The following is a 15,161-nucleotide window of genomic DNA, read 5'->3' as shown; positions in this document are numbered from 1 at the left end:
CCAACCTCAGTACTGGGAACATGACACAATCTGGTGGGAAATGTTGGGATCTCAGTTCCTGCAGTCAGTCCATGCTACATATAGAAGAAAATGAAGGATAAGTTAAGGAAAAGATCAACATAATCTTAATCCTAAAAAGTGGGTTGACTGAAGAAAATTCACTAATTGTACCGTATTGTCCCCGACTGTATAGGCTTTTGCTGTCTGGCAGAAAAAAGGCCTATCAGACCAAGTCTGCCTTTGTCAGCCATGTTGAATGACAACAAACTAGATGATGTGTAAACCTCATGAGTACGATGACCCGTAAAATCATGTAGTGAAGATGCTGTGTGATCTCCAGCCTTTCTCCTAAATGTGACCAGGGTTGGAACTGCAAACAAGGACAAGTTCAGCATCTACTGAAAGGGCAAACTGGCCATGTACCTTACGAGGCATAAACAGTGATATCACTAAATTCTCTGTGGAGCTGTACATTGGTGGAGGCAGGACAATGTGTTTTCTCTTGCCCCTTACGATGTGGCGCAGCACATGCTGTTGACTCATATCTGTCAAGTTTTATTTAGGCATATGATTGACATATATGAAGGCTGGAATTAAATGGTATTCCCTTTAACCAGGATCTGGTTGTGGGCGAGCGACTCAGTTCTAGCTTGGTGCAGGTCAGTGTCTGACTTTGTGCCCCCTTAGCTTCCATTGAGCAGCATCTCTGTCACGGGCGTTTCAGGGCAAGCCCGCGTGGAAGTGTCCCCCAGTCGAGGAGGTCCCGTCCGCAGCATCAGCTTGCCGACGCCCAGACCTCCTGAGACCAACCCTCCAGGAGGCAGAGACTTCCTGGAGAAAGAGAGGAAGAAAAGAGAGTAAAAAGAACGAATGGGCAGAGCTTCTGTTCACTGCCAGCTCATCAAGTCGAAGATGACCTCTGAAACACTGGTTACCATGGTAATTCACCTGAAGGCCATCTTTTTCAGTAGGTGAGCATCCATCTTTTCTGTCAAAGGACCCTCTGTTTGGGGGTGCTCCTCCACAGGAGAAGAGAGGAGGGGAGAGGAGCAGGGAGGTGGGAGGAGGTGGGAAGCATCCTGAGACTGTGGGGCGCCCAGGTCTAAAGACTCCTGAGAGGCAAAGAAGACAAATTCAACTCCAAGCTTTACAACAGCCCTTCAGAAATAATCAAACACCACAGACACAGTGTCCATGTGTTTTTACTATATATATATATATATATATATATATATATATATATATATATATATAAAATCGAGCACTCTAGTCTGATTTACATAATCATACCAACCTGAGACTTGATCTCCTGGTGGTCTGAATCCTCCATGTCAAGAGCGCACAGTTCCAGCTCAATGTCCCGATCCGGGTCCGGTTCGCTCTCGGCCCGGTCCCGATTCTGGCTGTAGGCGCTCTGACGGGCTTGCAGATCAGACACGATTTTCTCTCCACTGCTTATTGAAGTTCGACGGACGTGAAGCTCCGATGCACAAAGCTGCTCACTAGAACCACAAAAAACATACAGATACAGACAACCGTAGAATTATTCCCTACTTTCTAAAAGCATGGTACAGTGAAATTGTACACAATTTTTTGGTATCAAAATCCTTGGCATCAGTTGAAAGATGATAATGATGGTGAAATAAAATAAAAACAACAAATATTACATCCCGTTAATGGCCCAGTAACTGGACACAATACAGCGATGTGTAAAAATAAAAATGGTCATTAAAAATCACATGTCAGTGTGTTGGTAAATATTTTGTGCATAGAGACATCAGTGAAGAGGGCTTTCCTGACTCCATTTCTTGGCTGCCCCGTGGCACCCTATTTTTAGTCTGACCACAGAGAGGAAACGACTGCAGCACAATGAGAGAGGAGAGAGGGAAATGTGTTAACAATCAGGGATTAACTTCCTCTTGTGCCCAGTGGGGTTTAAGCAGAAAAGAATCTAACCTATACTGTGAAATCGCCTCAATCATGTTCACATTTTTCTATAGCAGGTTTTCTTTTATTTGAATTGACTTGTAAGTATTGAGAAACAGCAAGGTGGCTTCTCATTTCTTTCCATGTGGAATTTGTATGTTTCCATTGTTCAACAACATGTAAGACCTGAAGGAAAATAAGCTGCTAAAAACATTTAAGAAAAATATTTGTGTGTGAATGTGTTGTACCTCTCTAGGAAACTGGAGTGGCTGGAAGAGTCTGATCCTCTGGAGCTCCACCTGTAGTTGCTGTGATCCAAGTGGGGGTTGTAATCTTTGAGAGAAATACAAAACAAATGTAAACAATGGAGAAAAAAAATCAAAGCAACATTTGCCTTATAATAATATAAATTACATTTTAATGATTTTATATAACTGTACATTAAACACAGTTTACAAAGTGCTTTACTGATAAAGGACAGTAAATAGTAAAACAGCTGCATCAAAGGTAAACAAGAAAAAAATGGATTAGTAAGAAGTAAAATAAATAAATCCAAATAAAAAACAAAGAACATCACCATGTTGACATGTGAATTATAAAGGACAAAGACTATGGGCCATAGGCCAACACTGAAAGCTATAAAAAACTACATAACACTCTAACTTGATCTTCTCTGGCAGGTCGTTCTAAAGTCTTCATCATGTAAAAAAGAAAACCTATTTTATGTAACTTCTTTTCTCCTTCCTCTTCTGCTTCTCTCTGTGCCAGCCTTGTTCCATCCTGCACTTCCTGTCCTCATTCTTTGGCTTTTTATCCCTCCTTACCTTTAAAGTTGATGGGTGTGGTGTTGGCGCTGCCCTGGCAGGCCGTGGCTTGGACAGGGTCGGTGGTGTGGTAGCCCGTGCGAGATGCTCTGGATATGGCACCCCACTTGGATATAATGGGCCCCTCACTGAAGGGAATGATCGGGTCCTCGTCTTTCAAGCGCCGGTAGTGATCCAACGAATGCAGCCATCGCTTCCCGACACCACTACTGCTAACGCCACCACCTCCATCTCCATTACTGTCCATCTCCTGCACGAGAAAAACATGGACGCTGTTAGAAAGAGAGCCCACACGTGAATATGGTGCCACAGAGATATTTGAACAAAAGAAGAATTTGTCTTTAGATGTGTGTCTGCGCCTGCTTGTGGGTGCGGGAAGAGTCTCACCGAGTGGTCTGAGCAGGAGTGAGCCGATGTGTGTGTGAGCGTTTCAGGCTCAAAGGGGCTGAGGCAGGGGCCGATGGTACCACAGGACCACGGAGAGTAGTGTGCTAAACTTTCCTCCCCTCTGAACCTGCACCCCACGCACTGGCCTCCACTGCTCTCCACATGCTGAAAGAGAGAGAGACATTGGTTGACAAAATGGTTGTTGAGACACACTCCTTTGCTAGTTCGTGTTGCTAAACCAAGATTGATCTGCCAAGCATTTGATTTAAGGAGACAGACAGCAGCAATGTTTTGGGAAAGGAAGCTGTTTGCACAACACACTTTTAATTGCATCTATGTAAGATTCATAAACTATATAATGACAGCTGGGATGGCACACTGGCTCAGCAGTAAGGACCATTACCACACATCAGGAAGGTCCTGCGTTTGAAACAGATACTTTAAATTACCCAGAGGATTGAATGTTAGTGTTTATGGTTGTCTGTCTACATGTTTAAGCCCTCTGATAGACTGGAGACCTGTCCACAGACTACCCTGCCCCATAGATAATGCATGAAAGAATGAACAATGTCACATGAAATTAATATCATACATATGGTGTAAGTTTTAGGGCTGATACATCTAAAATAGCAGCCTCGGTTGCTCACTAATTTGAATGTATGCTCTCACTGCCAGTGCTGACACGCTGCCATCCGCGAGCGCTGGATACTGGATATCATTAAATAGCAATAGCCAGTCCGATTGTCTTGTTTGCCTATGCTTATTATGCAGAGGCATTAAAATTAAATTGAGATCAGTAAACGAACACTTAAAAAGTCCTTGTTGTCTCTTTAACAAGAGCTAAATTTTAAAGCGTATGTCTTCGCGAACAAAACAAAACATATCTGATGTGCTGTTAAACAAAGCTTTACTTGGCTGAAAGCCTGAGTCACTGCTTGTTAAAGTCTCTCCTCTCGCTTTCTCTTTCTCTCTCTCTCTCTCTCACACACACACCCACATGCCACAATTGTGCACTGCTATGATATCTTCCTCCACAGTTGCTAAGCAACTATCTCCCACTTAAAAAGCATTGGACACAGCCGAAGTGCAAGCTTTTTAGGATAGGAATTAAATCCTACATATTTTAAAAATGGTAAAAAGCACAAGCAATTCATTACTCTCAGTTCCAGGTGGCTGCAGTGACACTATTAATAAACTGGTCATGGTGGCATTTTAATTTGAACCGTCACGCATATAAACACCCTTAACTTGTAATGCTCTGTGTGTTTGTGTGTGCACATATGGTGTCTCTATTATTTGCTTTCTACCTCAGTTCCAAAATCGATGGTGAAGATGGGGGAGGACTGGGAGGGCCGGTTGGCGTTGTGATGGTGGTGATGATGAGCCCACTGTTCCTGCTTCCTTCTGAACAGATCCTCGTAGCCCAGAGGAACACGGCCATAATCCTGACAAGGGAGCGTTGGACAAGACAGGAAAAGTGAGGGAGAGAAAAGAGAACATATATTACTATAATAATAATATATTATGTATAATATGAGTTTTCAGTTGTATCAGATTTGTAATCAATCTTCCTTCATCTTTTCCCAAGTTTAGCTGCTCTGATCGCATTTCATGTCTGGTCTAGGAGGTCTAAACATATGGGCAGGCAGGGGAGCCTTTTCTGAAGATGTGGGGGTGGAAACAATAAAAACAGCTGTACAATATAATGCAACAAAACTTCTAATTTTCTGTTTTTACTAGAGAGCTGCTTATTCAGAAACAATGGTTTTGTTTTAGCTTACCATATAATTTAAGGCTATCTTTCCCTCCATATACTGTACATACAGGTGGTTGACACAAAGGTTATATTGAATATTTTTATTGCAGGACTATCACACTGCAGTATATTGCAAGATGTGTAGGTGTTACTATATTAAAATGTTTCTTTTCTCCTGCACAACTGAGAGATTGTTTTATTGGGTCTGGCTCACAGCAATTCAGGACAAAAAGGGTCAAGTGTTGCTACAAATATCTAGAAATGTGCAATTTTTAGTACTGAGTCATTTCAATTTGAATACTTACTGCCCTAAATTAAAAATTATCAGATGTTGAAATATACTGTAGTAGTATTGTTGCAATAGTCATACTGGAAATGCTATATGATGATGTGAGAAGGAGAGAAGTAAGTTGGGGAGGCAGAGACATATTTGGGTGAGAAGTGGGAGGACTACAGAGGAGGCTGAAGCTTCATACTGCAGCTCTGTGGCTGGCAGGGAAGGTAGAGGTGAGATGATATGTGGGTGTAAAAAGAGAAACTGAAGGAAAGGAAATGTTGCTGAAAAGAATGTAGCAATAAATCTGTTCAATGTAAGACAACACCAATTAATACATGTGTTTCCACTGGATGCAACACAAGAGATGTTTCATGACATAGGGAGAAAGCAAATCATTTTAATGTAACCTTTGACAGAGAGCATCATTATTTAATTACTGCATGGCTCAGAGTGGATTATCTCTCTTACAGTATGCCCACTTGTCAATAATTCCAATTTTTTAAAGGCATTACTCTCTTTAAATAGATACTGTTTGCACTGCTACTGTCAACGTTGGGATAAACGTCACTAAAACAAGTGGGAGAAGCCATGTAACAGCCAGTTGGTACAGGTTTTGAACGGATATGTGTCTTAAAGTAAAACATTGATGCGGCAGTTACATCAGAGGTGTGTTGTTATCTGAAAATAAATCCCTCCAGCCAGTCAGAAGTGAGTATTCCCCACAGCCATGCTATAAGATGTGTGTTGTTTCACCTACCCTGTGTAGCCCTGCGCGGTGTTCAGCTCCAGAGCAGTAGTTGCTATCTAGAGAGTTGAATCTCTCCCTGAGTGGAGGCTGGTAGACGGAGGAATGCAGCACCTCTGGAGGCAGTGAGTTACTCCTGGCATCCTCTCTGTGGTACAGCTGTAATGATAGTAATCATCATGATTAGCATAAGTTACAGAATGATCAAATTAACACGATGATTAACAGAAGGCTCACCTGAGGTCTCCATACTCTCCTGCTGTCGTAGAGGGGAGCATAAACACCATGAGCAGGGGCCAGAGGCCCATACTGAGGCTGCCCTGGGTGGGGGTGGAAGGCAGGAGGTCCCATCCGATCTCTAGGCGGGTGTGGTGGGTACCCAGAAGAAGAGGAGGAAGGTGGGTGTGACGTTTGAGGGTCACTTGGGTAGGAAGATGGTGGAGGGCCAATCGAGGGTGGCAGGGAGGATTCTGGGACGTTGGAGGATCGAAGGAACCGAGCCATGCAGTGTTTGTGAGGAGGATGAAGAGTAGATGGGTAATAGGAACCTGCTGGTGGAGGAGGAGGAAAGAAGAGGAAGAGAAGAGAAACACGTTCATTTGCACTTTCCCAAGAAGATGATGAGGGTTTTTTTTATTCAAGGTTTTATTTAAAAATGGACTCACAGGTTGGTTGATAATGGGGCGTGTCATATGCAGAGTGGGGCTCCTGATAGTACAGCTCTGACGCCTGAGAAGGATGCGGTGCACGCAGCACGAACTGACCATGTTTGGGCATTGGAGCACCACCATCACCCCGCCCAACTGTTGTCAAGGGAGATGACGCTGAGGAGTGGCTGACTGGAGTCCTGGGAGGCGAGATGGACTTCCTGACGGACAGAATGACAACATAAAGAGGAAGAATGAACACATGAATGCAAATCAGGCTGAGTTGGAGATAACTGAGCTCAGACCCTCCCAACACCACAGAAATGTTTGTGAAGTACTGTTTCTCTGCCAAAGTCATATGCAAATCCACACATCAGGTGAGTTGTAAATGTGGATTTGACTAGATTAATTCAAATGTAAATGAAGGAAAACCACATTTTTGACACACAAATAATCATGTACACAAATAATCATGAACGCAACTTTTGATACATGATTTCTGCCTGAGTCACGTCAGGTAGATTTTCATCCGCAATGGTGGTTGTTTAACAATGAAGACAACAACTCCCTGTATTAGGCTGGTCACAGAGTTAAATGCCAACAGCAGAAGATGTACAAGCATCAGTGAATAAGTGAATGAAAAATCTTACTGTTCAGTTGACCCCGACGTGATTCTGTTGGTGCCAGATAACCCGCTGGACCCGTTAGCCCCATTGGATCCGTTTGGCGCCGTTCTCTTCATTTCCTCCATCATGTCGGCCCCTCTGGAGATCAGTTGGGGGTGAGTCAGGCCGGGCACTCCCTCTGTCAGGGTAGCTGTGTTCTCCCCTGTGCCTTTCAGCCCCTGCCCCACATCTGTGTGGATGTTGCCCTCCGTGGTGAAGGTTTTACCCATAACCCCTGGTGCTAAAGGGAATGCACGGCCCACACTGCTGCTCTTCTTATTTCTCAGTCTAAATCTGTAAAGAGACAACAGGGACAGTCTTAATAAGTGTGTTGTGGTTGGAAAACAGTGTGTGTGTGTGTGTGTGTGTGTGTGTGTGTGTGTGTGTGTGTGTGTGCATCCTTAGCCTTGTAATAATATTGTCACAGAGGAGCTCTTGTAAATCCTCTTGTAAATAAACATATGATTAGATAAATAAAATCTAATTAAAAAGTGGGAGGTTGGGAAAAGCTGAGTAGCCACAGATGAGAGCAGACAAAAGATAAACTCCTTTTTGTACAGTAAGTGCATCTTAGGCTACAAAGCCTTAATGTAATTAGTCTCATTTCATCACACTTATGATTCTTCTTCATGTACAGATACTTTAGTTAACAGTGTCATTTTGCAGTTATAAAACATAGACAAGTGGACTTCTGTCTAAACAAGTAAAACAAGTCATTTTTTTTATCCAATTGTAGATGCAAACTTGGATGATCTGAGTCATTTTCTGTCTTGAATACATTAAAAAATGAGTCTTTCCAAGTGCACACTCCGAGAGTGTTCACTCACTTCTCCAGCTCATCCTGTGTGTGTGCAAATGTACAGTTGGTTCCTCGGGGACAGCCTCCCTGCTGACGAAGGTCTCGGCACATGCTCGTCTTGTACTTGTTGTTAGCCTGAGGCTGCAAAACGCACAGATACAATGCACATTAGCTGGAAAATTAAGCTAACAGATGTAAGTCTTGGATCAATCTTATGCAATAAATGTCTCACTGCTTCTGTTCCTCCTGAGCACAAAAGCATTTTATTGTTTTTCCCAGCACAAACTCTTATGGTTTTTAGTCATATTGTTATATTGTTGAAACACTGAAATAAATGAACATATGACTCTCACGCTGTAAGTTGTGGTAGTTATCATAAAACATGGGTGACACTTCTAATGATCAGTGTAAAGTTCATGTCAAGATGTTAGTTAATGTTTACTCTTAACAGTGACTAATTAACTATATCCATGATGATTCCATTTTTCTATTTGCAGACTGTTACAACTCATAACAGCAGATGTTGAAAAGAAAAACTCTCAAAATGTCGTGGCTATGGACATCAAACAGATGGCTAACACACAAACAGGCATGGACAGACTATAAATGATAGCTGCTAAACACCGTAACACCAAAAACACGTGACCAGAGACTTAAATAATCACCTTTGTTGAACATTCTTGATGGAAAACAAATGTAGTGTTTATGGCGTTGCTGCCATTTCGAAACTGTTTAAGCAAAACCCACAAAAATATTTGCTGGTTTACAGAAGTCAAAACATGGGGCCCTGAACACAAGTATCACAGGGTGATCACTTATCTTTTACATCTTATTTTCTAACATGGAGAAAAGTTAAACATTCCCTTAACCCACAAAATGCCTAAGCCAGAGGGTAAACGCAGAGGCGGATCTGTAAAGGTGAAGGCAGTCAGCTTGTGGTTGCTCTGCAGGTTCGAACAACAATTAGAAAGAACTGAAGGCTTTCCTTCTTAGCGAATGGTAAAAAATCTCACTCTGCAAGCTTCAGGATTTCATGTCAGCATGCCAAGGACAGGGATCTCAATGCATCTTGGGTACATTCATACCTGTACATGCCCACTTGTGATTGGATCACCCACAACGCATGTTAATGTCAGGTGTAAAGAGGGTCTTAGATGCCACTGCCAGGAGGGACAAAGTGCTGAATGAAGCAGCAGTACAACCTCTCCTCCCAGGATTGTCTTTCTTTACTATTCTGCACTTTTCCACTGGGCAAATATTATGTTTATGATCTCTCATATTTCCTCCTCCCATCCCATTTCTTGCATTGCTTTGTTGGCTTTTTAAAATAATATAACCGTTACAATCTCCTCCTATCACACCTGTGGAGTGTCGTGGCTCTTCTTGCTGAAGTTCTGTATGAATTCCACTAGTCCGTGAACCACCAACTTCACAGCCAGCATCACACTTTCCAGCTCCTCCCATGATGGTGCCGGGGCGTCTGCACACAGATCAACAACACAGTCTTTAGAAGAGATTCTTATCCCTGCACAAGGTCTGAAAAAGGCTCAGGTAGCGGCAAGTCTAGCAATTAGATGTCCTGGCTGAGTTACTTTTTGGATGAGGACACATAATACACAGTATCTCCATCATACAGCATGCTAACTAAAAAGGACACCGAAAGAACGAGTCTACAGCCATGCTAGTGGCTCTATGAATCTGCACTGTGCTTTGAGCTAAGTGCTATAATCAGTAATGACAATGTAGCAGGTATAGTGTTTATTAGGTTCACCATCTTAGTTTATGGTGTTAGCATGCTAACATTTTCCTAATTAGCCATAAACACAAAGTACAGTTGAGACTGAAGGGAATGTCATTTGTTTTTGTAATAACGCAAATTACTAGACAAATATACAAACCTTAATGGAGAGGCTATCAGAAAAGGCACCTGTTTCATGACAATATAATAACTATTTATACTATATTATTATAACTATAATAAATAAGTTTTACAGAGAAGCACAATACAGAACACATTTCTGAGTGCCATAATATTTTAAAACTCGAACACATCAAAAACCCTGCTGGCTTTGATTAATACATGTTGAACTCACAAGATGAGTCAGTAGTTTTGATCTTCGCTTTTGTGCTCGTTAATTGCATTTTAGTATGCGAGTGCCACAGCTTGTCTATTTTCTTCACTTTCCAATCTCATTAATCTTTGTGGAGCTGGATGAGCCCTTTATTCTGAGAAGTGTTAATCATTCAGACTCATTAGCATTCATTCACATGAACACTGTTAAACAAAGTGAAGTACCTGGATTGTGGTCGATGTTGGCTAGCAGCTCTAGGTGTGGTCTAAGGCTTGTGAGGTTGGCAGGGTCTCCTGTCCGCTGCAGAACGATTGTCAGCTCCTGAACACTCTTTGCAAACGACTCTGGGGACTGCAACTGCAGCAGAAGATAGAGGAGGAGACTTGAGTCTTTAAACAAAATAAAGACTAGATGAATGTATTTGTAATGCTGTGCAGTGCTTCTGTTCTCTGGAGGCTTGTTATATTCACCGTGTGAAATTTCAAAAGTGAGTGTATCAATAATGAATGCTGAACCTTATATGGCAAGTGGAATAACAGCCTATACTGATGGTGAGCATATGAATCATACTGGCACCTTGTCAATAATGGACTGCATATGGGACTTGTGGACCAAGTCCCCATACAGCAGGGAGGACCACTGCTCGGGTGAAATTCGTAGGCCCGCCTCCATGGCGATGTGGACGATCTGAGCGTCATGTTCTCTCCTCAGAGCCTCATATGTCCGAAACTCTTCCTTCAACTGCATCAGTGAGGAGTCCTCATCACGCTTAGTCACCTGGTAGACAGACGATGATGGAGGGAGAGAGAAAAAGAAAGAGGGGCGGGACCAGAGACAGGAGAGTGAGAAGAAGGACAAGTAAGAGAGGATATGGACACATGATCAGGGCCGGACCTATCAAGTTTTTTGGAGGGAATCAAATTTATTTAATTTTTTATACTTTCAGACATTACAATCAATACAGTTACAAAACAGTTCTACGGTAAAATACTGCACATTTATTTATTAACAAACACAAGAGCTAATAATATATCAACACATTTTCTGCAGATTTCTATCTTTTTTATTTTACACAAGAAATTGTTCTCCAGGTATAATTTTAGTTTATTTGTGTTTGCTGCAAATCTGAGAGTCATTGAGGTAAGTATTGCTATTTTGAACCCAAGTTACCTGGTTATAATATACTTTTTATTATACTGCATAACTTGTTTGGAGCAATTTCATGGCTGTATTACATCCAGAGACACCTGACTGAGTAGCTAATGAGATAATGAAATATTCATTTTGGGATAATTTATACCTTAAAATTAGAATAGTATTTTGGTACTAAGCGTTGTACTTGCGATTTTCCAATTAAATGAAACTGAATTTACTGACCAGTCAGTTTGCCTGTATGTGGTGTCTTCAGACTAATAAACTCAAATTCAGATCAGACAAAGGGAGTTTCCCCTTCTCAGAATCTGCCCTATGAGTAATCATCATAAGACACCAACACACACCACCAGCTACAGTATCATTTACAAATCAACAGCCCAAAGGTCAAAATTACAACCGAGCAGAATCAGATTTCATCATTAGTCGAGTTCTTGCTGCTGTTCATCCACTAAAAAAAAATGTTAGTGTTCCTGCACTTTCATCTATCTTTCTCTGCATCTCTGTGCTGTCTGTCTCTGTCCCGCAAGGCGGGGCAACAAGGGCAAATATAGACTGCTGTTACATCACGAGCAGATAGCTGGCATTTCTGCCCTACCAGCGATGTCTGTCATCAGATAACAGGAACAGAAACACACACACACACACACACACACACACACACACACACACACACACACACAGAAGATATATCCATGTCCTTATTACAGATGTGACTTTTATACAGTATAAGATATTAGTTATATGGGCAAAGCATTTAGGGAGCGATAATACTTAAATGTCAGACTGGGTCATGTTAAGTTGGAGACCAATCCGCAGTTGAAAGGGGGTTTTCCAAAGCTCCCTCAGACGCTTTGACTAATTTTAAGAAAATCATTGTTTTTGTTCATCTTGATTTTATAGATATTTTATTGGGTGGAAAATATTATATGTAAAATGACAAGAATAACAGCTTTGAAAAACAGCTCTATAACTGATGATGTAAAAAAGGCATTCATATGAAGCTCTATCTCTGTGGTAAAAGAATATGTGGTGGTAAATGAGGATCTATTTAAATACCCTTCATTTAATCAGGTCATTTAATATGGCTAGGGTTCTTGGGACAGCAGCTTCTTCTTTTTAAAATGAAGCACTTAATAGTACAGCTTGCTCACATGTTGATGAAAGTGCACATATTTATGGATGTAATGTGTATCTATGTGCGTATGCTCATTCATGTTGCCTGTACCTTGAAGCAGGAGGCCCTGTAGAGAAGCTGCACCACGTGGCCTATGCTGGTTTTGGAGGCCTGGGGGAACCGAGCCTCGAGCTTTTGGACGACAAACAAAACCAACACCTTCCTGGACAAAGCTGAACCGTCCTCCAGAGCCAGTAAAACTAGCTTCAGTCCGTCTTCTTGCATAGCTGATGAGGTAAAGTTAGAGGGGGGATGTTGGGATACAGCACACAAAACAGACACAGGTGAGCATGCATATGCATGCAAACACTGCAAATAATACATATTTTAATTTTCTATTCTGAGCAAACAAAAGCTGAACAACAAACTAATAAATTTCTAACGCATAGATGTTCTTGGAAGCAGGTGTCCTCAGACTCTTTAATGAACTCAATCTGTGATCATGATGAGAAACAGTTTCCCAGTCAGAATCTGCCCTATGAGTAATCATCACAGGACACCGGGTACCAGCTCCAGCAGTCAGTTTGATGAGGCAATCTAAACGGGCCATTTAGACTATTCAAAGGGCAACTTCTGGACACAGTGAGTCCAGTCAACTGAAAGGCTACCAATTCCTTTGAAAGCACACGCTAAAATAACAATCAGTTAATTTAAAGTCCAACAGTTTACAGCAATAGCTTTGTATATTGACTTGATACAAATTAAGCAGTGGATATTAACAATGTTGAAGTGTGAATTATATTGTTTGTGTTTAAATGACACTTCATTGTTCTCAAATCTGTGTGACAGGGCGCATTTGACAGGTTTCAGTGAAAGTTTGCATCAAGTGAAGTCTTTTATATTATACTGCCTCAAAAACTTCACAATAGCAAGCATCACCTTTAAAACTTGCTTGTTTTGGTGATAATTACAGGACAAGATGCAAATGCTTAACCCTAATTTTCAAAATGCTAATGCAATTCTCACTCAGATCTCGAAAACAATGACACATAATAAAATCACATTGCCTTGCCTCAAAGATTTATGTGTTTGAGTCTTCATATCACTGCCATGTGTCTGCTGTATGTCATGCACAACCCACCAGGTCCCAGGAACTGGCAGCCCCGCGCCCTCACTGCTGCCCAGAGGTTGGCAGAGAGTTGCTGGGGGTTCTGGTGCTGCAGGATGAGCTCAGTTACAGTTCGTTCCCCCAGCGACCGGCCTGCCCGCACTGCCCGCACACGGCCCTCCTCCTCCACCAGCTGGCAGTTCACCAAGGTCACCAACTTCCTCTGCATTGGCCGACTGAGAACGCTCGGACTCAGAGTCGCCACACCTGTAGAAGGTGACAGCTCTGTGGTAAATCTGTGGGTGTAATTTCATTGATTTTTGAAACTTCATCCTCCGACCCAAAAAGAACAGAGGAACAGCAAACATATGTCTGTTACAACCAGCTACTGTATGTAGGTGGATTTAAAGGCGTCTCAATGAAGGGGATGAGCTGTCATCCTGCATCTAATCTCCCATCAAGGGTTCATGCTTCTCAGGGAACCAGACGTGAGGAGGTGTGAATTGTATGAATTATATTATTCACCAAAAATGACTAATGCGACCACAGCACCACCGTCACCCAGAATGGGCTGAACAAACAACCGGAACTAGAGGTCACTTTCAGTAAGGTTAATCCTTCTAGTCTGGTTGCGCAGAGAGCTGATTTTTCCTTCAGTACCATAAAAGTACAGCAGCTTTCAGGCGTCATGAGAAGTGTGAGAAGCATGAATGCCAAGTTGCAAAGGCAGCTCAACTGCAGCCCCCGTACATTTAGTACCAAGAGCTTCGTTCTCTTTCACAAATGTCCATAGATCTGAAAAAACGAAAACACACATGCATAACTGCACACACACACACAAACAAACCTTTTGCTCCGCTGATAGGTTTTAGGTAGAGAGCCAGCTCTTCCACACACACCCTGCAGACCTCGTAGTTCTCAACTTCGGCTGCACTGCTCAGGCTCACCGGTTGCACATCTGGAACCTAAGAGACACACGTCGTGAGCAAACACACAAGAAAGAGGACAAAGTTTTGTCATAAACATGCCTCCTTTCTGCCGGACTCACCTGAGCTCCAACCAGCTGCAGCAGGGCACAGTTGACCGGCAGCAGGTCGATATCAGTGCTGATTGGCGTCTGATCAAAGGGGCAGGCCTTGCGGTGCAGTTTGTGTAGGCAGGTCTTACACACCGTGTGGGAGCAGCCCAGGCTGATGGGCTGATGGCCGCTGCTGTCAAACTCATTGTAGCAGATGGGACAGGACAGGAACTCTGTCCACTGGGCCGCCTGCACTGGCATCCTGCCACCACACCACTGAGGGAGGCGTTGCCAAGCTCAGGGGGAATGCATGTCAACGAGCCCTGACAACAGCTCCTGCTCGCCACTGCCGACGATGACTGTGAGGAAGAGGACATAAAGTTAGGTAGTAATTCTGTAGGTCAGTTCAAAGCAATATGATTTTAGTGGTGCAATGGCTAGCAATACTGCTAAAGACACATGTATACACAATACTGCAAAAATGGACTGGCACTAGAGTTGCAGCCGATTATTTTTATTACTGATTTCTCTATGGACAAGAGATAATGAAAATGCTTGATCAATTATGAAAGCTGATTAATTGTCTACTTGATTAATCCACTAATTGCTTCAGCACCAACTGGCACAATAAACTATAATACTTTAGATAATCCATCAAATGACATAAC

The 15,161-nt window shown here is 42.4% G+C and overlaps 1 protein-coding gene across 1 annotated transcript; it reads right to left on the bottom strand.

Annotated features, from left to right (window-relative positions):
- Positions 1-569: 569 nt before the first annotated feature.
- Positions 570-14,754, bottom strand: rc3h2 (ring finger and CCCH-type domains 2). Its single transcript, XM_070924487.1, has 19 exons — positions 14,524-14,754; positions 14,323-14,440; positions 13,509-13,742; positions 12,479-12,654; positions 10,675-10,875; positions 10,323-10,455; positions 9,388-9,506; positions 8,055-8,167; positions 7,213-7,521; positions 6,581-6,783; positions 6,153-6,466; positions 5,928-6,074; positions 4,445-4,582; positions 3,138-3,302; positions 2,751-3,000; positions 2,175-2,259; positions 1,295-1,502; positions 949-1,112; positions 570-831 (listed from the first exon to the last, which is right to left on the bottom strand). Exons 1-19 carry the CDS (start codon positions 14,752-14,754, stop codon positions 684-686), a joined length of 3,456 nt encoding a protein of 1,151 aa, XP_070780588.1. The 3' UTR covers positions 570-683.
- Between the last annotated feature and the right edge of the window lie 407 nt (positions 14,755-15,161).

Source organism: Enoplosus armatus, chromosome 18 (assembly GCF_043641665.1).
Source record: "Enoplosus armatus isolate fEnoArm2 chromosome 18, fEnoArm2.hap1, whole genome shotgun sequence".
NCBI classification, from domain to species: Eukaryota; Metazoa; Chordata; class Actinopteri; order Centrarchiformes; family Enoplosidae; genus Enoplosus; species Enoplosus armatus.
Note: the sequence above shows the minus strand (reverse complement) of the source record. Positions and strands in the feature narration are given on the sequence as shown.

Excerpts from the sequence above, each read along its gene's own strand:
- rc3h2 (XM_070924487.1), bottom strand. The coding sequence starts at position 14,754 with ATGCCAGTGCAGGCGGCCCAGTGGACAGAGTTCCTGTCCTGTCCCATC. Across the intron at positions 7,522-8,054 it reads ACACAGGATGAGCTGGAGAA|ATTTAGACTGAGAAATAAGA; the intron begins GTGAGTGAACAC and ends GTCTCTTTACAG. Across the intron at positions 6,784-7,212 it reads ACGTCGGGGTCAACTGAACA|GAAGTCCATCTCGCCTCCCA; the intron begins GTAAGATTTTTC and ends TCTGTCCGTCAG.